Genomic DNA, 18,365 nt, shown 5'->3' on the forward strand with positions numbered 1-18,365 from the left:
AGGGTTTCTTGTCTCAAAGGATTTTCATTTCAAAGTGGGCATTGTGCCAATACTGTGAAATGCACACGCAGGCTGTTTTCATCACTTTTTTTTTTGTTTCATTGATATGTTTTATGTGGTATGTATTATAGCTTCGATAAAAAGGGAGACATTCATTACCTGATCAAGTGGAAAGATCTGCCGTATGACCAGTGCACCTGGGAGATTGATGAGATAGACATTCCGTACTACGAAAACCTCAAGCTCCTCTACTGGAATCACAGGTACGAGCCATCCAGGCAGCGTGACCGCAGTTGGTGCGTGTTGCAGCCCGGGAGGGTCGTGCAGACCTGTAGCTGCCTGCTTGGGCATTTCAGATGACCGATGATTTGTAGGTGTTACCCTTCTTGAGCACACCGCAGCCACTTGCAGGGACCTCTTTTCAGAGAGTGGTTGCTGAGCACTTTCTGAAAGCTGGGGCTTGGTAAGGTCTCTCATGGAAGTGCTCCACCAGCCAGGACTGCCTTGAAATCCTGTCTGTTGGCTGTTTTCCAGCCTGTGCTCCCCTTCTCCTACATTTATACTGCTGGAAATATTCACAGCCTCACTGTGCTTCATGGAGGCTCCGTGATGCTGCTGTGTATATGTTGTGGGGGAAAAATATAATGCTCCGATGAGATTGCTGTCCTTCATTTTGGCTGACGTTGCAAGGACTGTTGGAAGGGGATAATTAATGCTCCATGAGTGCCCATGGGAACTGGGCCAGAAAAGCTCCTGTGGGGAAACAGGCGGTGGAATTTGAGAGGCATTTCTAACCCCTGGCTTGGAGACCGGGAGACAAATGTCTGTCTGCCTTTTCCCGATGAGCGCTTGCTGTTTCAGGGAGCTGATGCTGGGGGAAGACACACGCCCTCTAAAGAAGCTGAACAAGAAAGGGAAAAAGCTGAAGGAGGAGAAGCTAGAAAAGCCTCCAGAAACCCCTCTTGTTGATGTAAGTAAGAACGGTGGGTTCAGCACGAGGGTGTGTGAGCCCACCAAAAGGAAGGTCTCTCTGTGTCCCAAGCCTGTTACATTTTTAGGTTTTTCTTCTTTAGTTCCTTCAGAGATGGTTTTTCTTTATTTTTTTTTTCATTTGAAGCTCTGGGGTCCTTCACCCTGTGCACAAGGATGTTTGGGGTCTCTTTTCCCCAAACCTGTGCAGGTCTCACGTGCACAGGGAGAGCTGGACGTGTGCTGTGAAAGGCCTGGATCACTCCTTGCAGACTTTTACGGTGGGAGGAAAGAGTCAAGGAGAGGAGGCTGTCAGGCTGTCCTTCTGTCTTGCACAGCTGCCTGAGGGCTGGTGCTGCACTGTGCTGGGTCCTGTGGTGGCACGCAGCAAAGCCCTGCGTGCTGGGCACAGCAGCACCTGTGCTAAGGGGCAGGGCTGTGTCTGCGTCTCTTTTGGGGCTGTTCTGTGTCACAAGGAGGGATGTGCTTGACTGCAGAGAAGGGAGAGGGAATTGATTACTGCTCTGTGTCTTTTTGTTCAGCCTACAGTTAAGTTTGACAAACAGCCATGGTACATTGATGCTACGGGAGGCACGCTCCATCCTTACCAGCTGGAAGGGCTCAACTGGCTGAGATTTTCCTGGGCCCAAGGGACTGATACAATCCTGGCTGATGAGATGGGGCTGGGGAAGACGGTGCAGACCATCGTGTTCTTGTATTCCCTGTACAAGGAGGTGAGCACACAGCAGTCCCTGGGATGGCTATGAGCTGCTCAGCCTCCTGGTACGGAGTGAGCAGCTTGGGCTTTGTCTCCCTGAGCAGGGCCACTCGAAAGGGCCGTACCTGGTCAGTGCCCCGCTCTCCACCATCATCAACTGGGAGCGTGAGTTTGAGATGTGGGCGCCTGACTTCTACGTCGTGACCTACACAGGGGACAAAGAAAGCCGGTCGGTCATCCGGGAAAATGAGTTCTCTTTTGAAGACAATGCCATCCGCAGTGGGAAGAAGGTCTTCAGGATGAAGGTAGGGGCTAAGTCTGTATGCTGCCGCTCTCTTCACCGTCAGTACGAAGGGGAGAGGGCCAAATGACATCCAGAGAGGGAGGTGTCCCTTATCAGCTGTTTTCCAAAGAGAGAAGCTGACACCATTTATAAATGTAGATGTATGATGGGCTGTGGAGATTTCTGCCAGACCTTTTTCTGTTTCTGTAATCCCCTGCTTCATTCTAACGTTCAGATGGATGTAGCTTCTGCTGGCGTGACTCATGCCTGGGCCCTGCTGCTGATGCCATTGCAGTGCAGTACGAGCAGCCCCCGTTTTTGGGTTACAACTCGTGTCACTTGCAGCAGCACCACAAGGTGGAGGCTGTCCTATTTCCTGCCCTCTTGTAACCTGGCTTTTCTCTTCCTCTGCTCCACCAGAAGGAAGCCCAAATCAAGTTCCATGTCCTGCTCACCTCCTACGAGCTGATCACCATTGACCAGGCGGTGCTGGGCTCGATAGAATGGGCCTGTCTGGTGGTGGATGAAGCACACAGGCTGAAGAACAACCAGTCCAAAGTAGGTAGCAGACATTTGTGAGCAATTCTTCCAAGCCAGTGCTGCTGCAGTTGCTGCAGGGATACAATGCCACCCCACGCAGCCAGTCTCTTGCTCTGCACTTTGCTGCTTGGGATGAAAGATGTCCTCAGCTTGCACAGGCTCTGCCCAGGGCATGTTTCAGTGGGATTTCTCTCTCTAACGCCTTCTCGCATTAGAGAGCCATCAGTAGTGAGCTGGGTGGCAGCCTGGCTGGTGGTGCCAGCAGCAGGCTCGGGGCAGTGAGCCTGCCTGGTGGTGGATGGAGCGCGGGCTGAAGAGCTCTGCTTGCCCCCGCAACAGCATGGAGCCAGCGGGCAGACAGGCAGGGAAGTGTCTGATGCACGCAGGAGTTTCACATATTTTATGTTCAGTGCTCCAGCTCTGCATGCAAAAGATGCGAGGTTGGTTGTTTTAAACAAAGGGGAGATGCCATTGGTGCTTTTTAAGCAGAACACATAGTGGGGCGTTTTATTGTGTTTTGATTTTTGAGAAAAAGCAATTTGCCTTTTTTTTTTTTTTTTGAATAAGTGGGGATGGCTCTGAGCAGGACATGCAGGCTGTGGTCTGGCTTTGCATGCCTGGTGGGGAGAAGAGGTCACTGCCGAGTTTCCATGTGTGCACTCTGCAGATCCAAGAGTTCCCAGATGATTTGTCAGTTCCCCTGAGTTCTTTTAACCTAACGTGATTTCTTTTCCAAGTTCTTTAGAGTATTAAATAGCTACAAGATTGATTACAAGCTGCTGCTCACCGGGACTCCACTCCAGAACAACTTGGAAGAGCTCTTCCACTTGCTCAATTTCCTGACACCTGAGAGGTTTAAGTAAGTTGCACAAGTTCTCTCCCTGGAAAGGGAGAACAGCCTGGATGTGATCCTTGTTGGCCAGTGGGGGTTTTGCAGGGCTCCTGTCTGTTTGGTAGTGCCTGGATGCAATTACTGCTGTGCGAACGTCACTGATCTGCGTGGCAGGTCGTTGGCAAAGCACATCGTCCCAGTGGTTGGCCATAACAGCCACACACACATTTTATGTGAGGCCAGATTTTATTCATGTTGAATACTATTTTTTGGGCCCTGCGTGTAGGTACTGCTTTCCTATCAGTCAGGTCCTCTTTCTGTGGAGACAGTGGTATTTTGGGGAATTTGTGCTTTAGCTCTGCTCAGATACAGGCACGGGAGTGTTACGGCATTGTATGCAATAAGAGCTTTTCACTTGTGCTTAAATCGTAAAGAAACAGATTTCTTTACCCTCGCACGTCCCTTTTGCTTAGTGCTGTGTTGTGGCTGCTTTCACAGTAACCTGGAGGGATTCCTGGAGGAGTTTGCAGACATCTCCAAGGAGGACCAGATCAAAAAGCTCCATGACCTGCTGGGTCCCCACATGCTGCGGCGGCTCAAGGCGGATGTGTTCAAGAACATGCCGGCCAAGACAGAGCTGATAGTGAGAGTGGAGCTGAGCCAAATGCAGAAGTGAGTAACAACATTGCAGCAGGCTGTGCCTGGCTCCCCTGGGGCAGTGTGGCTGCCTTCCCTCCTGCTGCTTCGTCTGTCTGCAGCACGAGGTGGCAGCGGGGCTCGATGGGTCAGAGAAACCCCTCTGTTACCAGACCCCCTGTGAGAAGAGCTGGAGTCTTTTATGTGCCACTGGGGAGGGCTCAGTCTGGCTAAACTGGGCTCCATGTAGTCCCAGCTGCTCTGCAGGAGGTGCTTGATACACGGCAGGCTGTTTTGCAGGGAAAGGCGCGTTGCTTCTTGCTCTCACCATGGGGCAAAGCTCCACGTACACCCAGCAGCAGGGAGCATTCCTGGCTGCTGTGCCCCCGATCCCATCTCACTTCCAGGGGCTGTGGTGTCCGCAGAACAGCCGAACAGACCTGGCCCCAGGCTGGGGATGCTGAACCATCATTAAGAAAAAAAGTCCCTGTACCAAATATCCCTTTTGAGCTCCATTGACTTAATTGGAGTTTGTCGGTGCCATCTGATTTTTGCCAGGCCCATAATACCAGTGTCTGTCCCATCCCCATCTGTGCAGGAAGTACTACAAGTTCATACTGACAAGGAATTTTGAAGCCCTGAATTCAAAAGGTGGAGGGAACCAGGTCTCACTGCTCAACATCATGATGGATCTGAAGAAGTGCTGTAATCACCCGTACCTCTTCCCTGTGGCTGCGGTGGTACGTGAACTTACTTTGCACTGTGGGACATCTCACGGAGTGCTGTGTGTAATCCATCAGTGGGGTTGTTTCCATGTTCTGTCTTTGGTTAGAGGTGTGGGTTTTGGTGTGAGTGATTTGATATAAATGTTTTGTTTTTGCAGTGCATGTGAGTTTCTCCCTGAAGTTACTGAATGTTTTACTCAAGGCTAACCAGAATGTCTTCACAGGAGGCTCCGGTTCTGCCCAATGGATCTTATGATGGGAATTCTTTGGTTAAATCTTCTGGGAAACTGATGCTGCTCCAAAAGATGCTGAAGAAGTTACGGGATGGGGGTCACAGAGTTCTGATCTTCTCCCAGGTGAGCAGTGTGGAAGGGCTAGTGAGGAACCTTAAAAAATTGCTGAAGGATTTTTTTGTTCTATATGAGTATTTTGTTAGGTACAGATAGAGGTAGGTGGAAGAGCTGCTGACAGCTTATATCGCAGCGTGACGCCTTGGCAGTCACGGTGGATGGACTGCATTCGTCTCTCTCCTGAGGGAGTCCCTGTAATGTTTAAAACCTCTTTTTATCTGTGGATAAAAGAGAGAGAGTAGTAATAGCGCTTCCCCTTGGGGAAGGCCGTTCAGACATAATGCCCTCGTGTTGGCAAAGCTGCCTCTAGAGGATGAGACGTGAGAGCTGCTCCTCTGCAGTACCCTGCTGTTTGCAGGGCTGCTGCCCACCGTGACCTTCAGGCTGTGGCCATGAGCCCGGCAGTGGCTCCAGGGCACACGGTGGGATGTGGGGAGCGCGGTTTGTGCCTCGGGGTGCCGCTGTTTGCAGCGGTGTCCCCCAGCCCTGGGCACGGCCAGGCTCTCTGCGGCACGGTTCCTGCGTGGGCCGTGCAGAGCTGCTCACACCCTGGTTGCCTCGTCCTGCAGATGACAAAGATGCTGGACTTGCTGGAGGACTTCCTGGAGTACGAAGGCTACAAGTATGAGCGGATAGATGGGGGCATCACCGGAGGCTTGCGCCAGGAAGCCATAGACAGGTTTAACGGTACTTGCTTTTCTTCCCTTGGAGGAGCAGGTGCAGGCAGTGCACGCTGGGGTGGATTTACGGCAGCAGCCAGCAGCGGGGTCAGGCTGCCTGTGCCTGAGGAGCCCCCGCTCGCACAGAACAGGCGGTGCGTGGGGTTGCACACATCTGTCGTGCAGCTCTCTGAAAATTCAGTGTCCTGGTGCTCAGCGTAGGGCTGTTCCTACCACGTGGTTAAGCCCCTCCAGTGGTGTCTGAGCCTGGTAATGACAGCCTGTTTGGCTTGAAAGACTTGGCATTTTCCTTCGAGGTCTCAGTAGACTGCAGAGCTTCCCCTTCAGGTCTGGAGCTGTATTTTCTCCAATAACTGATTTCCAGGCAGTGATGTATTTTTACTCCTTGCCTACCTTGTCTGTTGCTTGTTGGCTTAGACTGATGATTCCTGATGTTTTATAACTGAAGCACGGTACTGCACCTTTCCAAGTAAGCCAAGCTCCTCTCTGTCTCACCTTTCACCACCTGTGGGTTTGTCTTTCTCAGCTCCTGGTGCTCAGCAGTTCTGCTTTCTCCTCTCTACCCGCGCCGGTGGTCTGGGCATAAACCTTGCTACAGCCGACACAGTCATTATTTATGATTCTGACTGGAATCCCCACAATGACATCCAGGTTTATTACTTTTTCTTTTCCTTCCAGTATAGTAAGTACCTTTCTGGCTGGGCCCTCTGTTTCCACATTCTGCCCACTGAAATGAGCTGCTGACTCCTTCTGCAGTGTTTGCAGGGCACGTTTCTGTTCAGGAGCCCCCTTCCCAGTACCGCTGCCCTTGGCCTGGCCTGTCTGTGGTGTGGGGGAGGACTGGGCATAAAACTGCCTTTCCTTCACAGGCTTCTTGTTCTCTCCTGCTGCTTGTTTGCAACCAGGTGTCTCCTCCTGTTTTGGGGACCTTCCACTTGTGTTTCCAAAAGCCGCTGGTGAACAGTAGCTAATGACTGACCACCAGTGGGAAACGGCAGCTGGAGAGGCTGAGCAGCAAATGCCTCTAAAAATAATGGAAAAGTGAAGACAAATTCTTTTCCTTCCCATGCATCCTGGCTGAGAGGAGATCCTCTCCAGAGTTGCCCATCTGTGCCAGCGTTTCCTTTCCCTGAGTCTTTGGCAAGAGGGTGTGCTGGTACAGGGCGGTGAAGGAGAAGTAAGGGCTTGGTGAATCTGCAGGTAGAGGGTTCCTAGGAGGAATGTCTCTACACTGCCTGCCTTCAGACCCTTCAGTTAGAGGCCTACACTAGGGAGCTGGTTTGCCTGCAGTCAGTGGAGGGGGAAGGAGAACTCCTACAAAGCCTTCAGGTTGTCTCTGAGGAGCCTCTTTTGCTCCACTGCCCTGTAGCAGCTGTATGTTGAACTGAACTTTGGTCTTGCCGGTGCCTTTTGTGCCCTGGAGGGATCAGAAACTTGGCCTCCTTGTGTGGCGTGGTGGGGTGCCATCCTTGACAGCAGCGGGGAACAGTTCCCAGCTTTGTCCTCAGCACTGGGGACCTCACTTCTGGGAGAGAGGGGCTCCTCCGGCTGGGGTCTGGGGCCAGGCTGGAGTCGCTGATCAGGCTGACTGCGAACGAGCTGCTCTGCAGCTTTGTTCTCTGCCTGCAGGCGTTCAGCAGAGCTCACCGCATCGGGCAGAACAAGAAGGTGATGATCTACCGCTTCGTGACGAGAGCCTCCGTGGAGGAGCGGATCACCCAGGTGGCCAAAAGGAAGATGATGCTCACCCACTTGGTTGTCCGTCCTGGGCTTGGCTCAAAGTCGGGCTCCATGACCAAGCAGGAGCTGGATGACATCCTCAAGTTTGGGACAGAAGAGCTCTTCAAGGATGATGTGGAAGGTGAGGTTGGGAGGGAGCTGGGGGTGCTCTGAGCGAGGCAGGTCCCTGTCCGAGCTGCCGGGGCTCACTCCTGTGTTCTTACGCTTGCAGGCATGGTGTCTCAGGGACAGCGGATCGCCATGCCGGATGCTGTCACCCCTTTCTCTGACACGCTGTCAACCAAAGGGGGTGCGGTGACTCCTGGCATGAAAAAAAAGCATGGTGGCACCCCTCCAGGTCTGTAGCCCCCAGTGCTTGGGCGACTCGGCTCTGTGTCCAACCTGAGCTCTCCTCTCTCTGGGGCCAGGTGTGGTGATTTGCCTTCTGTTCCCTGCACTTTGCTCTCCAGGTGACAATAAGGATGTGGATGACAGCAGTGTGATCCACTATGACGATGCTGCTATCTCTAAGCTTCTGGACCGAAACCAGGATGCAACTGATGACACTGAGCTGCAGAACATGAACGAGTATCTGAGCTCCTTTAAAGTGGCCCAGTATGTTGTGAGAGAAGAGGATGGTGTGGTAATGTGATTAGTATCACGTCTTATAATCACATCTCTGTGTGTCCCTCCATATGTACGTCTTCCTCTCCCTTTCTTGTTCTTGCAAGTGGTTCTCTGCAGTGGTTCTCTGACCTGTTATGGACTCTCAGTAGTACCTGGGTTTCTCTGGGCCTCCTTTCCCATCGGAAAAAGGACATCGTAGAGGCCCGATGTTTAAGATGGAAGCAATAAGGATATCCAGGTGCTGGTGGGCTGGGTCTCCCAGGAACCTGAGGAGCTGTGAAATGGCCACACTGATAGATATGTTTTTGGTGTTGGGTCCCTTGCCCGTGAGATAGCTCTTGTGGTTCTTCCCACAGCTGCAGGATGCGATATTGCCACCAGCACGTAGGCACTTTGTTCTGTCCCTCTGAAGGCTGTTCCTGGAGACTGAGAGCAGGCATGGTGCTGCTTATGTACCGTATTGCTGTCTTTTATTTTCCCAGTAGCTAATGGACTTTCTTCCTTCATCTGTCTCTCAAGTCTGTAGCAGGCTGCTGTTCTGGGAAGTCTCTGCACATCTGTAGTTTTTCCCTAGGCCTGAGCATGGGCTCTGCAGGGCAGGATGGGTGGCAGTGTTTGTAGGGGCTGTTTCTAGGTACAGATGGCTGGCTGGGAGGTTGTCTCAGCCCTTTGACAGCCGGCACCGAGGTCGGTACATTTGGGCAAAAACACAGAGGTGAGATTTTGAGTGTGTATATACAAGTAGAGCAGAGTGAAGGCAGTAGACCACTGGGTGGTCAAAGCACGTCTGAAAATCTTGTTTGCCAGCAAATGGCTCAGTGCCCTCCATTCCTCTTTCCCTGGAGTGCAGTTAGAAGACAGGCAGCAGTGTGACGTGGGGAGGTCTGCAGCTCCCGTCTCAAGCCTCTTGTCTTTTGCTTTGCAGGAGGAGGTGGAACGTGAGATCATCAAGCAAGAGGAGAATGTGGACCCCGACTACTGGGAGAAGCTACTGCGGCACCACTATGAGCAGCAGCAGGAAGATCTGGCCAGGAACCTGGGGAAAGGGAAGAGAATCCGCAAGCAGGTCAATTACAATGATGCCTCGCAGGAGGACCAAGGTACGGCCTCAATTGCTCAGCTGCCACGTGGGCTCAGGGGTGGGTAGCAGGCCCTGCGGGCTTGCTTCTCAAGAACTGCACACACAGGTTCTCCAATGAACACAGTGGCTGTATTTCGGTGCTCAGCCTTTCTCTGCAGTTTGATAGACTGCCTGGATCTGTGCTTCCCAAATTCCGAAACTTTATTTTTGTCTGTAACTGTTTTTGCAGGAAGAATTTAGGAAAAAACATGTCCGTGGGCAAAATACTTATTTTTTCTGTATAGGATAATAATAGTTCTGGAATAGTTGAGATTGTGATTTCCTGTTTATTTTTGTCTTTCTCTCTTGCTGCCTGGTGCTGGATGCTGGTTGCACCAGTCTGTGGCAGACTCTCACCTGTCCTGCTGTCACTCCTGGGCAGGCTTGCTGAGTCTTCTCTGCTAACCTTGCCTCCCTTGCGGTCTGCAGAGTGGCAGGACGAGCTCTCTGACAACCAGTCTGAGTACTCCATTGGCTCCGAGGATGAGGATGAAGACTTTGAAGAGAGACCAGAAGGTCAGAGTGAGTTAAATCATTTAATACTCCACAGTATTTGGCTCTGCAGGACCTTCAGTGGTAGCCTATGATCTGGGGCTGGCTGGCACTCCAATGCAACAGGAATGTCTGGGCTGGAGGGACTGGCTTGCTTCGTAGCCTCCGTTCTGAGGGAGGTATTCCAGCTCACCCTGTGAGGTGAGGTGATTTCCAGGGCAGGAAACATGACCTGCTCTTCTCCTCACTGACTGTTGCAAGACCTTGGTCTGATCCTTGCGGTAGAAGGATCTAGACCACAAGAGTAACAGGCATGGTATTCCCTTGCCTGCTAAGTGCTGAAGAGTGCCCCTGGCTTGGGGAGGCCAGCGTGATGGGTGAGGGGGACTCTGCACCTTTGCTGTTGGTCTGTGCAGGTTCTGCTCCCATCAGCAGGGAGTACAGGAAGCTTGGAGCACAGGGCCATCAGCATCTGCACTTTGACCGTCCTTCCTTGTTGGCTGGGCATGTTCATCACTTAGGCTGCTTGACTCTAGGTGGCAGGAGACAATCACGAAGACAGCTGAAGAGTGACCGAGACAAACCTCTCCCTCCTTTGCTGGCAAGAGTTGGGGGGAATATTGAGGTGAGTGTCAGCATTGGCCAGAGCACGTCTGATGTCTGTCTGTCCTCATTCGTGCTGGGTCACCAGCATCAGTCCTGGTTCAGCACGTGTAACAGCTGTGAGGCTCTGAGATGCCGCGTATTTTCAAGGCCACATTGTGATCACAGTGACACGTCTGCTCCCTGCAGGTTCTCGGGTTCAATGCCCGTCAGCGCAAGGCTTTCCTGAACGCTATCATGCGGTGGGGCATGCCACCCCAGGATGCCTTCAACTCTCACTGGCTGGTCCGGGATCTGCGAGGGAAGAGCGAGAAAGAGTTCAGGTACAGTGGTCCCAGGCAGGCGTGGTGAGGTCTGTCCCAGGCTCTGCACTGGGTTTGTTACACGCAGCTTCTTCCTGCCGTGTGCCTGGCGGTGGAACTCTGCCCTTGCCCTCTGGTGAAAGCAGACGGTTTGGGTGCTTTGCTCAGCAGGGGGTTTGTGGTCTAGGCTAGACCATGCTTTGGCTTTCCTTCTGCAGGGCATACGTCTCTCTGTTCATGAGACATTTATGTGAACCTGGAGCAGATGGTGCTGAAACCTTTGCAGATGGCGTTCCCCGGGAAGGGCTGTCACGCCAGCACGTGCTGACTCGGATAGGAGTTATGTCACTAGTAAGGAAGAAGGTGGGTGAGTAAAATTTTAAATGTGCCATTTCAGGTATGTTCTGGACACTTGGGGGTTTCATTAGCTGGTAAATGCCTCCTTGCCAGGGATCCCCTCACTGAATCTCCAAGACTCCATGCACATCTGTTTTTGTCAAAGATGTATGTGATGGTAATGCAAACTGCCTTTCAAATCCTGCCACTTCTTTCTCCTGAAGGCATATAGGATGAGAGGCATTTCATAGCCTGTGAGACAAAAAAAGATCACACTGGAGATTTGTTCAGCCTCCCCAGAGCTGTGAGTCTCAGCACAATGGGGTCAAATGTCCCTGGCAGGGTGGGTGTGGTGATCCTGCTACTTAGTGAATCTGCCTGTAAAGCAGCCTGAACATACAGGGTCTGCAGCACTGGGCTAGAAAAGTCAGGAAAAGAGGCTCTTCTAGGCTTTAGTTTGCTCCAGACTGGGTGGGAATACCACAGCCCTGTCTGTGGTATTTTAGTGATCTAGGTCAGTTGGAGGTAAAGTGCACGCTTGGCAAAAAAATCATGAGAAAATCACATTTTGAACTTGCAGAAATTCTTAGATTTATAGTTTTTTTTCATTTCAGATGGGACTATTATGGTCACCTCTCAGACCTCCTGTACTGTACAGGCCAGAGATTTTCACTTGCAGAGTCTTGCATTGTGCCCAGCATCTTGTTGAACCAAAGCATGTCTTTTAGAGAGACATCCAGCCTTGATTTGGGACTGAACTCAGCTAGTTTCTCTGTTGTGTGGCTAATCCCAGGCATGTGCTGACCCCACAGATACCAGCAGTTGGTCAGGTTTTGAGGAGGAGATGTATGCTCAGCTGTCTTGCAGAATTGGACGTCCACAGATTGCAAGTGATGGGTTGCCAAACCCATTGCTGAGACTCCTTTTTTGTCAGTATGGTTCCCCACATCACAATCCAGGTGTCAACAAGGGAGACAATGAGTTGTCCTAGGGAGTCCTTTAGGTGATCAGAGAAGTGGTCACAGTGTGGCAATGAAGAAAGGCAAATGGTGAGGGTGACAGCACTTGTTTTTGGCTGTGTCTTGAGCACTGACTATTACTTTGCTGGGTAGGGAGAGTGGGAAATTGCTACCTAGGGAATGGGACATACAGGGGAGGCTCTGTGGAAAAGGGAGAGGGCAGAGAGGCCCCAGAGGCTAGGGCTGTAAACTCACTGCATGAAAACTCCCAGCAGCCAGGTACAGCTCACCCTGCATGTGTGCAGAGGCTTTGCGTGAGCACTGGCATGGTCACCAGCATGCTGCCGTTCTGTCGCGCCCCCGCCCCGGAGCCGTGTCCGCAGTGTAACTTAGTGCTTCTCCCTCATGTCTGCAAAGCCACCACGGCCGCAGCAGACCTGCTGGAACACGGGGAGCTTTCTGTGTAAACATAGTGTCTGCTGCCTTGGGCAGGGAGAGACTGGTACAGGGCAGCTGGTGGAGGTGCTGCTGAGACCCGGGAGTCTGGAGGGCAGCAGGGCATGGACATCTCACGCTGGTGTGAACAGTGGCATCTGCTGCTCAGCAAAGCGTGCCACTACTGGCAGGCACAGAAGTGCCCCGAGACAGACTGTTACTGTGCCTCCGCCTGTGTTTGACTTGATGGCATGCGTCTGCCCCAGGTCCAGGAGTTTGAGCATGTCAACGGGAAGTACAGCACCCCAGATCTGATTCTTGAAGGCCCAGAGAGCAAGAAGTCCAGTGAGATTGTTTCTTCAGATCCCAACACCCCTGTCCCGGCCAGCCCAGCGCATATGCACCCAGGACCTCTTACCCTTGCAGGTAAATGTGCATGCGGGCTTCCAAGTGATTGTGACTTCCGTCTGGCTTAGGAAGGGAGGTGGTACAAGGCATCAGAAGGTTTTGCAGGTATCTGCCTGGCACTGTGCAGTTGGCAAAGTCCAGGGGTCCCTGTCAACAGCTTCCTTGCTTTGCTGCTGTTACAGAAAAAATAGAAACACAACTTGGATTCCAAGAGGAAAAGGAACAAGTGGAGCAGAAACCCAAGAAGGTGTCTGACAGCCAGGTAGGGTGGCTTTTTTCAGCATCTCCTCCGGGAGGCCTTTTCATGGCCTGCCTGGGAACTTGGAGCACTACCGAGAAATGGGCAATGCCGGGCTGAGTGCTGCACGTGCTCTCCTTTCCTAGGCTCCAGCCTTTCCCCTTCTTGGAGTGCAAAGTTACAGGCATTTCATGCTGTCACTGTTCTGGGAGTCATGCAGGAGCTGAGATCTGTGAAACCAGGCCAGCATTAGCAGCCCTGAAATATCCCGGCTGCATGCTCCCATGAGTTTCTGCAGTCTTTTGCTATCTGGAGTGACTAGACTTCGCTTCCACACAAACACAAAATCTTGTGGAGGAAGTGTGGGGAGAGAATTGGTCACGATCCTAAGCCCACGCCACTACCCAGCAGACTCGGTAGAGTTGGGGTAATGGGTTTCTTGGGAAATGCTGCAGCATTGCTCAGGAAAAAAAAACGCGTCCCTCTGACTGCTGGGCTAAGTGCGGATGCTTTACATTAAGGTGCCTGCAAGTGCTGAGAAGGTGGAAAGTGAAGAGCACCAAGAAAGCTGTGAAAGCAAAGAGAAACTGAAGGAAGAGAAACAAGAGGAGGGTGAAAAGGCTGAGCCTTCTCCCGAGCCTTTAGTGAAAGGTGAGTCTCTCTGTGGCACAGAAGAATGTGATCCCCAAGTGCAGACTCCATTCTGAGCAGCCTTTGGTACATTTGTGAGGGCTGTGACACTTACCAGTGACATTGATGTGTGCTGGAGAAATTCTTCACCTAAAGTCACACAGACACTGGAGCATGACCGTGACAGCCTCAGGTATGCTATTGCTCCTGACAGGCTTTCCCTCTGGTGGGAAGCTCTGGCACTTGCGTCTTGCTTTGGTCTTCCTCTTCTCCAAATCACAGTGGAAAACCTGGATGTCGCAGTGTCCCACAGAAATTCCTGAAAAAAAGTCTTCCCGTTGAACTTCCAGTTTGTTGTTTAGATAATGACAGAACATTATCACAAACGTAATCTACGCTGTAATACTAAAGCATTAGTTTAGTATAATGTGCAAATCAAAAGAAATCAAAAGTAAGTTATGCGAAATGCTCATTTTGGGGGGCATTTTCTTTTATAATAAGGTGTTCCGCTAGATATCTTGAGTAAGAGGGAAAGTTAAATATATTTTCTTGATAAAATTCAGAATAATATTGTTTGAAGTTGTTTTTTGAACAACTTGAATGTACATAAAATATAATTCCTTTACCCTAAAAGGTGAAGTGTATCCAGATGTTGTTCCCTGAAGAGCATTTTCATGTCAAGTTTTTCTCACAGTCCCGTTCCCTTCTACAGATGAGGGAATTCAAGAAAAAGAGAAGCCTTTGGAAAAGCCGGAGTTGAACAGTAGTCCTGGTAAAGGGGAGGACAAGGAAGTCAAACCAGGTAAGGTGCAAGAAGGCTTTTTCGAGAGAAGTGGCATGAAGTGCCCTGGTGGGCGGGTCTCGAAAGCAAGGCAGGTGTCTGGCACAGAGGCAGGGGCAGGCACCTGCAGGGTGTTGGTGAGGACAGCTGTCGGCACCTGCAGCAGTTAATGCATTGTGGTGATGCTCAGAAGCCAGGGAGCCCCAGACCCTGTTACAGTGGTCATTGCCTGTACTTGTGAAAACAATAGGAGCTGCTGGAAGGAGCAGACGGTCAGCAGCTGTGGAGCAGAAAGTGGGCTGGTTGGTTTCCCAACTTTAGCGGGGAGTTCCTCATGCAGTTAATAGGGCAGTGATGACACCGATCAGTCTTTTGTCTGAGTAAATTTAGGCATAATTTTGTGTGTTTGCCAAGCAGAGGATACCAAGGTGGAAGAGAAGGAGCAAAGCGAGACTCAGCAAAACGGTGACAAAGAAGAAGAAGAGGATGGAAAGAAGGATGACAGAAATGTGAACTTCAGATTCATGTTCAACATCGCTGATGGTGGCTTTACAGGTAACAGCAAGAGACGAGGCATTTTAAAAGGTCTGTGAACTTGAATGTTCTACAGTCTCATGGCAGAATGTCTCAGTTCTGCACTGTTCCCGTGGCTGCCTGGGAAATCTCCTAGCTCACGCTGCCTGCTGTGCTCGTGCAATGTCCCCAGCAGCTCTGCTGGCTGACCAGGCTGTCTCTCTCCTGTTTCTGCAGAGTTGCACACGCTGTGGCAGAATGAGGAAAGAGCTGCCATCTCCTCCGGCAAGATCTATGACATCTGGCACCGAAGACACGACTACTGGCTGTTGGCAGGAATTGTCACGTACCCTTTAGCTTTGTGGGCAGTTGCCTCCCCGTGCTGGGTGCTGGGGAGGCTGCGGGGGGAGGAGACCTCTGTGGAGCAGTGGGAGCAGGGAAGCTGGGGCGATGGGGAGGGGATGGAGCAGGGAAGGGGATTGGAGAGGTGTCACCGAGAAGTGCTGCCTACTGGCCAGTTCTTCCCTTGACGCTTCCTCTGCGCCCAGTCACGGCTATGCCCGCTGGCAGGACATCCAGAATGACCCGCGCTACGTGATTCTGAACGAGCCCTTCAAGTCGGAGATACACAAGGGGAACTACCTCGAGATGAAGAACAAGTTCCTTGCCCGGCGGTTCAAGGCAAGTTACAGGTCCGGGGCTGGCGAGTCCTTACCAGTGGCACAGCAGAGCCCCTGCAGCAAGGATGGAGTCAGAAAGCACTTGGCAGCAGAGCAGGAGGCAGCTGGGTGTTTTGTAAGACACTCGTGGCAGACAGAGGAGCACCCAGGCACTCCCTGAGAGGCAGAGCTGGAAAAGGGGGAGCACTCACTGGCTCTGGAGGGTGGTGAGACCAAGCTGGCCAATCTGGGCTTGTGCCTGGGAGTGGACTGGGCGCTGTTCCTGCTTCTGACAATTGCAGTGCTGTGGAAATGCTGCCCAAATCCCTTTCTGGGATGCTCAGTGTGTGATTGGGCCTGCTTTGGGGTTCCCCCAGGAGCTTGTTGGGGTCAGGCAGCTGGGGAGGATGGCAGGCATGTGGGCAGCTGTAGCTTCCGGAGTGACACTGGTTTGCACTGGTGCAGTCCTGAATCTGTCCCGAGTCCTTGCTCTCCTGTACCACCCAGTTGCTGGAGCAGGCCTTGGTGATAGAGGAGCAGCTTCGACGGGCTGCGTACCTCAACATGACTCAAGACCCCAATCACCCGGCCATGGCATTGAACGCCCGTCTGGCTGAAGTGGAGTGCCTTGCTGAGAGCCACCAGCATCTCTCCAAAGAGTCCCTTGCTGGGAACAAGCCTGCAAATGCCGTCCTGCACAAGGGTACGCAGTGCGATGGGGAGCGAGCCAGCTGCCCGCAGAGCTCCTCGTGAGCAGCTCCAGGGCCGGAGCTGTCTGCTGCCCGCCGCGCCTGGGCGGGGGCTGGGGTGCCGCGGCTCAGCGCCCGTGGGTGTGCCTTGCAGTGCTGAACCAGCTCGAGGAGCTGCTGAGCGACATGAAGGCCGACGTGACGCGCCTGCCCTCCATGCTGTCCCGCATCCCGCCCGTGGCCGCGCGGCTGCAGATGTCGGAGCGCAGCATCCTGAGCCGCCTCACCACCCGCGGGGGCGAGCCCCCGGTCCAGCAGGTCAGTGGGCCGTGGGCCAGGGCACAGAGCTGGGAGGCCTGTGCCCGCTCTGCCTTACGCGTGTGCTGTCTGTCCCCAGCTCTGCTCCCCGGCCTTGCCCTGTGAGCACCCTGGTCCTGCTGGGCCTTGGCAGGGTGGAGGGCAGGACGGGGCTGTGCTCCGGGCTCCACGACAGTGCCTGTTTCACCTCGTTATTTCCTCAGGGTTCCTTTGGTTCCTCCCAGATCTACAACAACAACTTCGGGCCGAATTTCCGAGGTCCTGGGCCTGGTGGGATTGTTAACTACAGTCAGATGCCTCTAGGACCATATGTGACCGGTAGGTTGGGATTTCTAGAGGACACTGACAGGGGAAGTCAGGGGGCAAATTCTAGTGGGCCACGAGCAAACCCAAAGGACTGTGGGCAAGCGAGCTGTTTTCTCTCTTACCAATAGATATTTAGCCGTTTCCAAGATTTTCTTCTGCAGTTCCCATTTCCACCTGAGGTAAGACTGTGCTTAAACTGCCTCCTTCCATGTGTCGGGACTGGCGGTAGCGTGCGTGCGGACGGGTGGGACGTATGGGTCCGTACGGGGTGTGAGAGGGCTCTGCGTTGCCGTGCCTCCTGGGGCGGTGGTGGCTCCCACCCGTGTGCCCAGCAGACCGTGAATCCCCCTCTCTGTCCCCTCAGCAGCCCCCTGGGCCACTCTGCAGCCCGCGAGCAGGAGCCGTGGAGTTGCTGAGGCACCGCCACGGCAGGGCAGGGGACGCACGGCGGCGCTGCCCGTGGGACGCGAGCCCTGCCGCAGGCCTGTGCCCCCTCGCCTTTGAGTGTGCTTTGCCCGATGTGACCCCACCATCGCAAGAACTGCTCTGAAGGGGATTTCATTTCCTTGTACATTTTTTGCACTTTCTTATTGAAGACTTGAAGAGTTTGTCTGGAAAATGTGGGATGAGTTAAGAAGGGATATAGAGTAACAGTATTTATGTCTGTTTTTATCGACATGTATCAGATTTAAAGGGAGACCTGTTGGAAGCTCTGTTTCTAGTCCAGTTCCTCCATGCTGACCGTTAGGCACCAAGCTTAATCCTGTTCGGTAGCTTCCCTGTGAGTTCTATTTTTATGTCTTCTTTGTGTTTGAGCAAGTGCATGCCCGCTGCTGCCCTGCTGCCAGAGGGAGGGAGTAAAGAGGAAGAGGAGGAGGAAGGGGAGAGGAGCCTGTGCGTGGCCTTTCACATCGCCCTGGCCCCCCAGGCAGGTGGCTGAGCCCTGCCCCGGTGTCCCTCTGCTTGCAGCCTGCCCTCGCCGTGCTGCGGCTGTGGCAGGGCTCCCGGAGCAGGCCCAGGAGGGAAGGAGGAGGCTGCAGGGGGAGAGCAGGTCGGGGAGCGCCCGCAGCCGCTGCGGTGCTCGGCACGGGGTGCGCCCGGGCTGGGTTGTGCTGTGCAGTGCCAGCTCAGCGGGTGCGGTGGGGCTCCCCTGGGACCTCCCTGAAGGAAGGGGCCAGAGCCCTCGGCTGCCCCCTTCCCTGGCCGTGGGCTGCCCGGAGCTGAAGGAGGTCTGAGCGGGCACAGGAGGGTGCGGGCAGGAACCGCTCCGGGCGGAGCATGGAGGCGGAAGCCTTTTTGCCTTCATGCCTGGTGGGCTGTTATTTTGTGATACTGACTGCAGCGTGATGACCTTTCGTAGGAGGTTTATGGCACCTGTAACCAACACACTCACATTTACTTTGTACTCTGTGTGTTTCGGTTTATGTTCTCTGTGTTTTAATAAATCCTGTAAAATGGAGGCAGGAGCAGCGTTGTTACTCGGCTGGCGGTTGCGCC

At 53.0% G+C, this 18,365-nt stretch overlaps 1 protein-coding gene across 7 annotated transcripts in view; it reads left to right on the top strand.

Moving 5' to 3' along the window:
* CHD5 (chromodomain helicase DNA binding protein 5) overlaps positions 1-18,318 on the top strand; it is a 36,262-nt gene extending 17,944 nt beyond the window's left edge. For 4 of the 7 annotated variants that reach the window (XM_040533305.1, XM_040533310.1, XM_040533307.1 and 1 more), the window contains 31 exons: positions 132-263; positions 862-970; positions 1,512-1,703; positions 1,792-1,992; positions 2,391-2,528; positions 3,248-3,369; positions 3,841-4,014; positions 4,577-4,718; positions 4,928-5,059; positions 5,623-5,740; positions 6,260-6,384; positions 7,363-7,594; positions 7,685-7,810; positions 7,923-8,095; positions 9,005-9,179; positions 9,629-9,721; positions 10,228-10,316; positions 10,484-10,617; positions 10,815-10,959; positions 12,593-12,752; positions 12,917-12,996; positions 13,494-13,623; positions 14,315-14,404; positions 14,801-14,938; positions 15,134-15,242; positions 15,445-15,577; positions 16,063-16,258; positions 16,399-16,562; positions 16,766-16,880; positions 16,997-17,047; positions 17,233-18,318. In XM_040533305.1, coding sequence (XP_040389239.1) covers positions 132-263; positions 862-970; positions 1,512-1,703; positions 1,792-1,992; positions 2,391-2,528; positions 3,248-3,369; positions 3,841-4,014; positions 4,577-4,718; positions 4,928-5,059; positions 5,623-5,740; positions 6,260-6,384; positions 7,363-7,594; positions 7,685-7,810; positions 7,923-8,095; positions 9,005-9,179; positions 9,629-9,721; positions 10,228-10,316; positions 10,484-10,617; positions 10,815-10,959; positions 12,593-12,752; positions 12,917-12,996; positions 13,494-13,623; positions 14,315-14,404; positions 14,801-14,938; positions 15,134-15,242; positions 15,445-15,577; positions 16,063-16,258; positions 16,399-16,562; positions 16,766-16,880; positions 16,997-17,004 — 4,075 coding nt within the window. In that variant the 3' untranslated portion in view covers positions 17,005-17,047; positions 17,233-18,318. The remainder of the gene's footprint in view (positions 1-131; positions 264-861; positions 971-1,511; positions 1,704-1,791; positions 1,993-2,390; positions 2,529-3,247; positions 3,370-3,840; positions 4,015-4,576; positions 4,719-4,927; positions 5,060-5,622; positions 5,741-6,259; positions 6,385-7,362; positions 7,595-7,684; positions 7,811-7,922; positions 8,096-9,004; positions 9,180-9,628; positions 9,722-10,227; positions 10,317-10,483; positions 10,618-10,814; positions 10,960-12,592; positions 12,753-12,916; positions 12,997-13,493; positions 13,624-14,314; positions 14,405-14,800; positions 14,939-15,133; positions 15,243-15,444; positions 15,578-16,062; positions 16,259-16,398; positions 16,563-16,765; positions 16,881-16,996; positions 17,048-17,232) is intronic. The other 3 variants (XM_040533309.1, XM_040533311.1, XM_040533306.1) reach the window with 2 other exon arrangements.
* The last annotated feature ends 47 nt before the right edge of the window (positions 18,319-18,365 follow it).

The sequence above is a fragment of the Cygnus olor genome, chromosome 21, assembly GCF_009769625.2.
Source record: "Cygnus olor isolate bCygOlo1 chromosome 21, bCygOlo1.pri.v2, whole genome shotgun sequence".
NCBI classification, from domain to species: Eukaryota; Metazoa; Chordata; class Aves; order Anseriformes; family Anatidae; genus Cygnus; species Cygnus olor.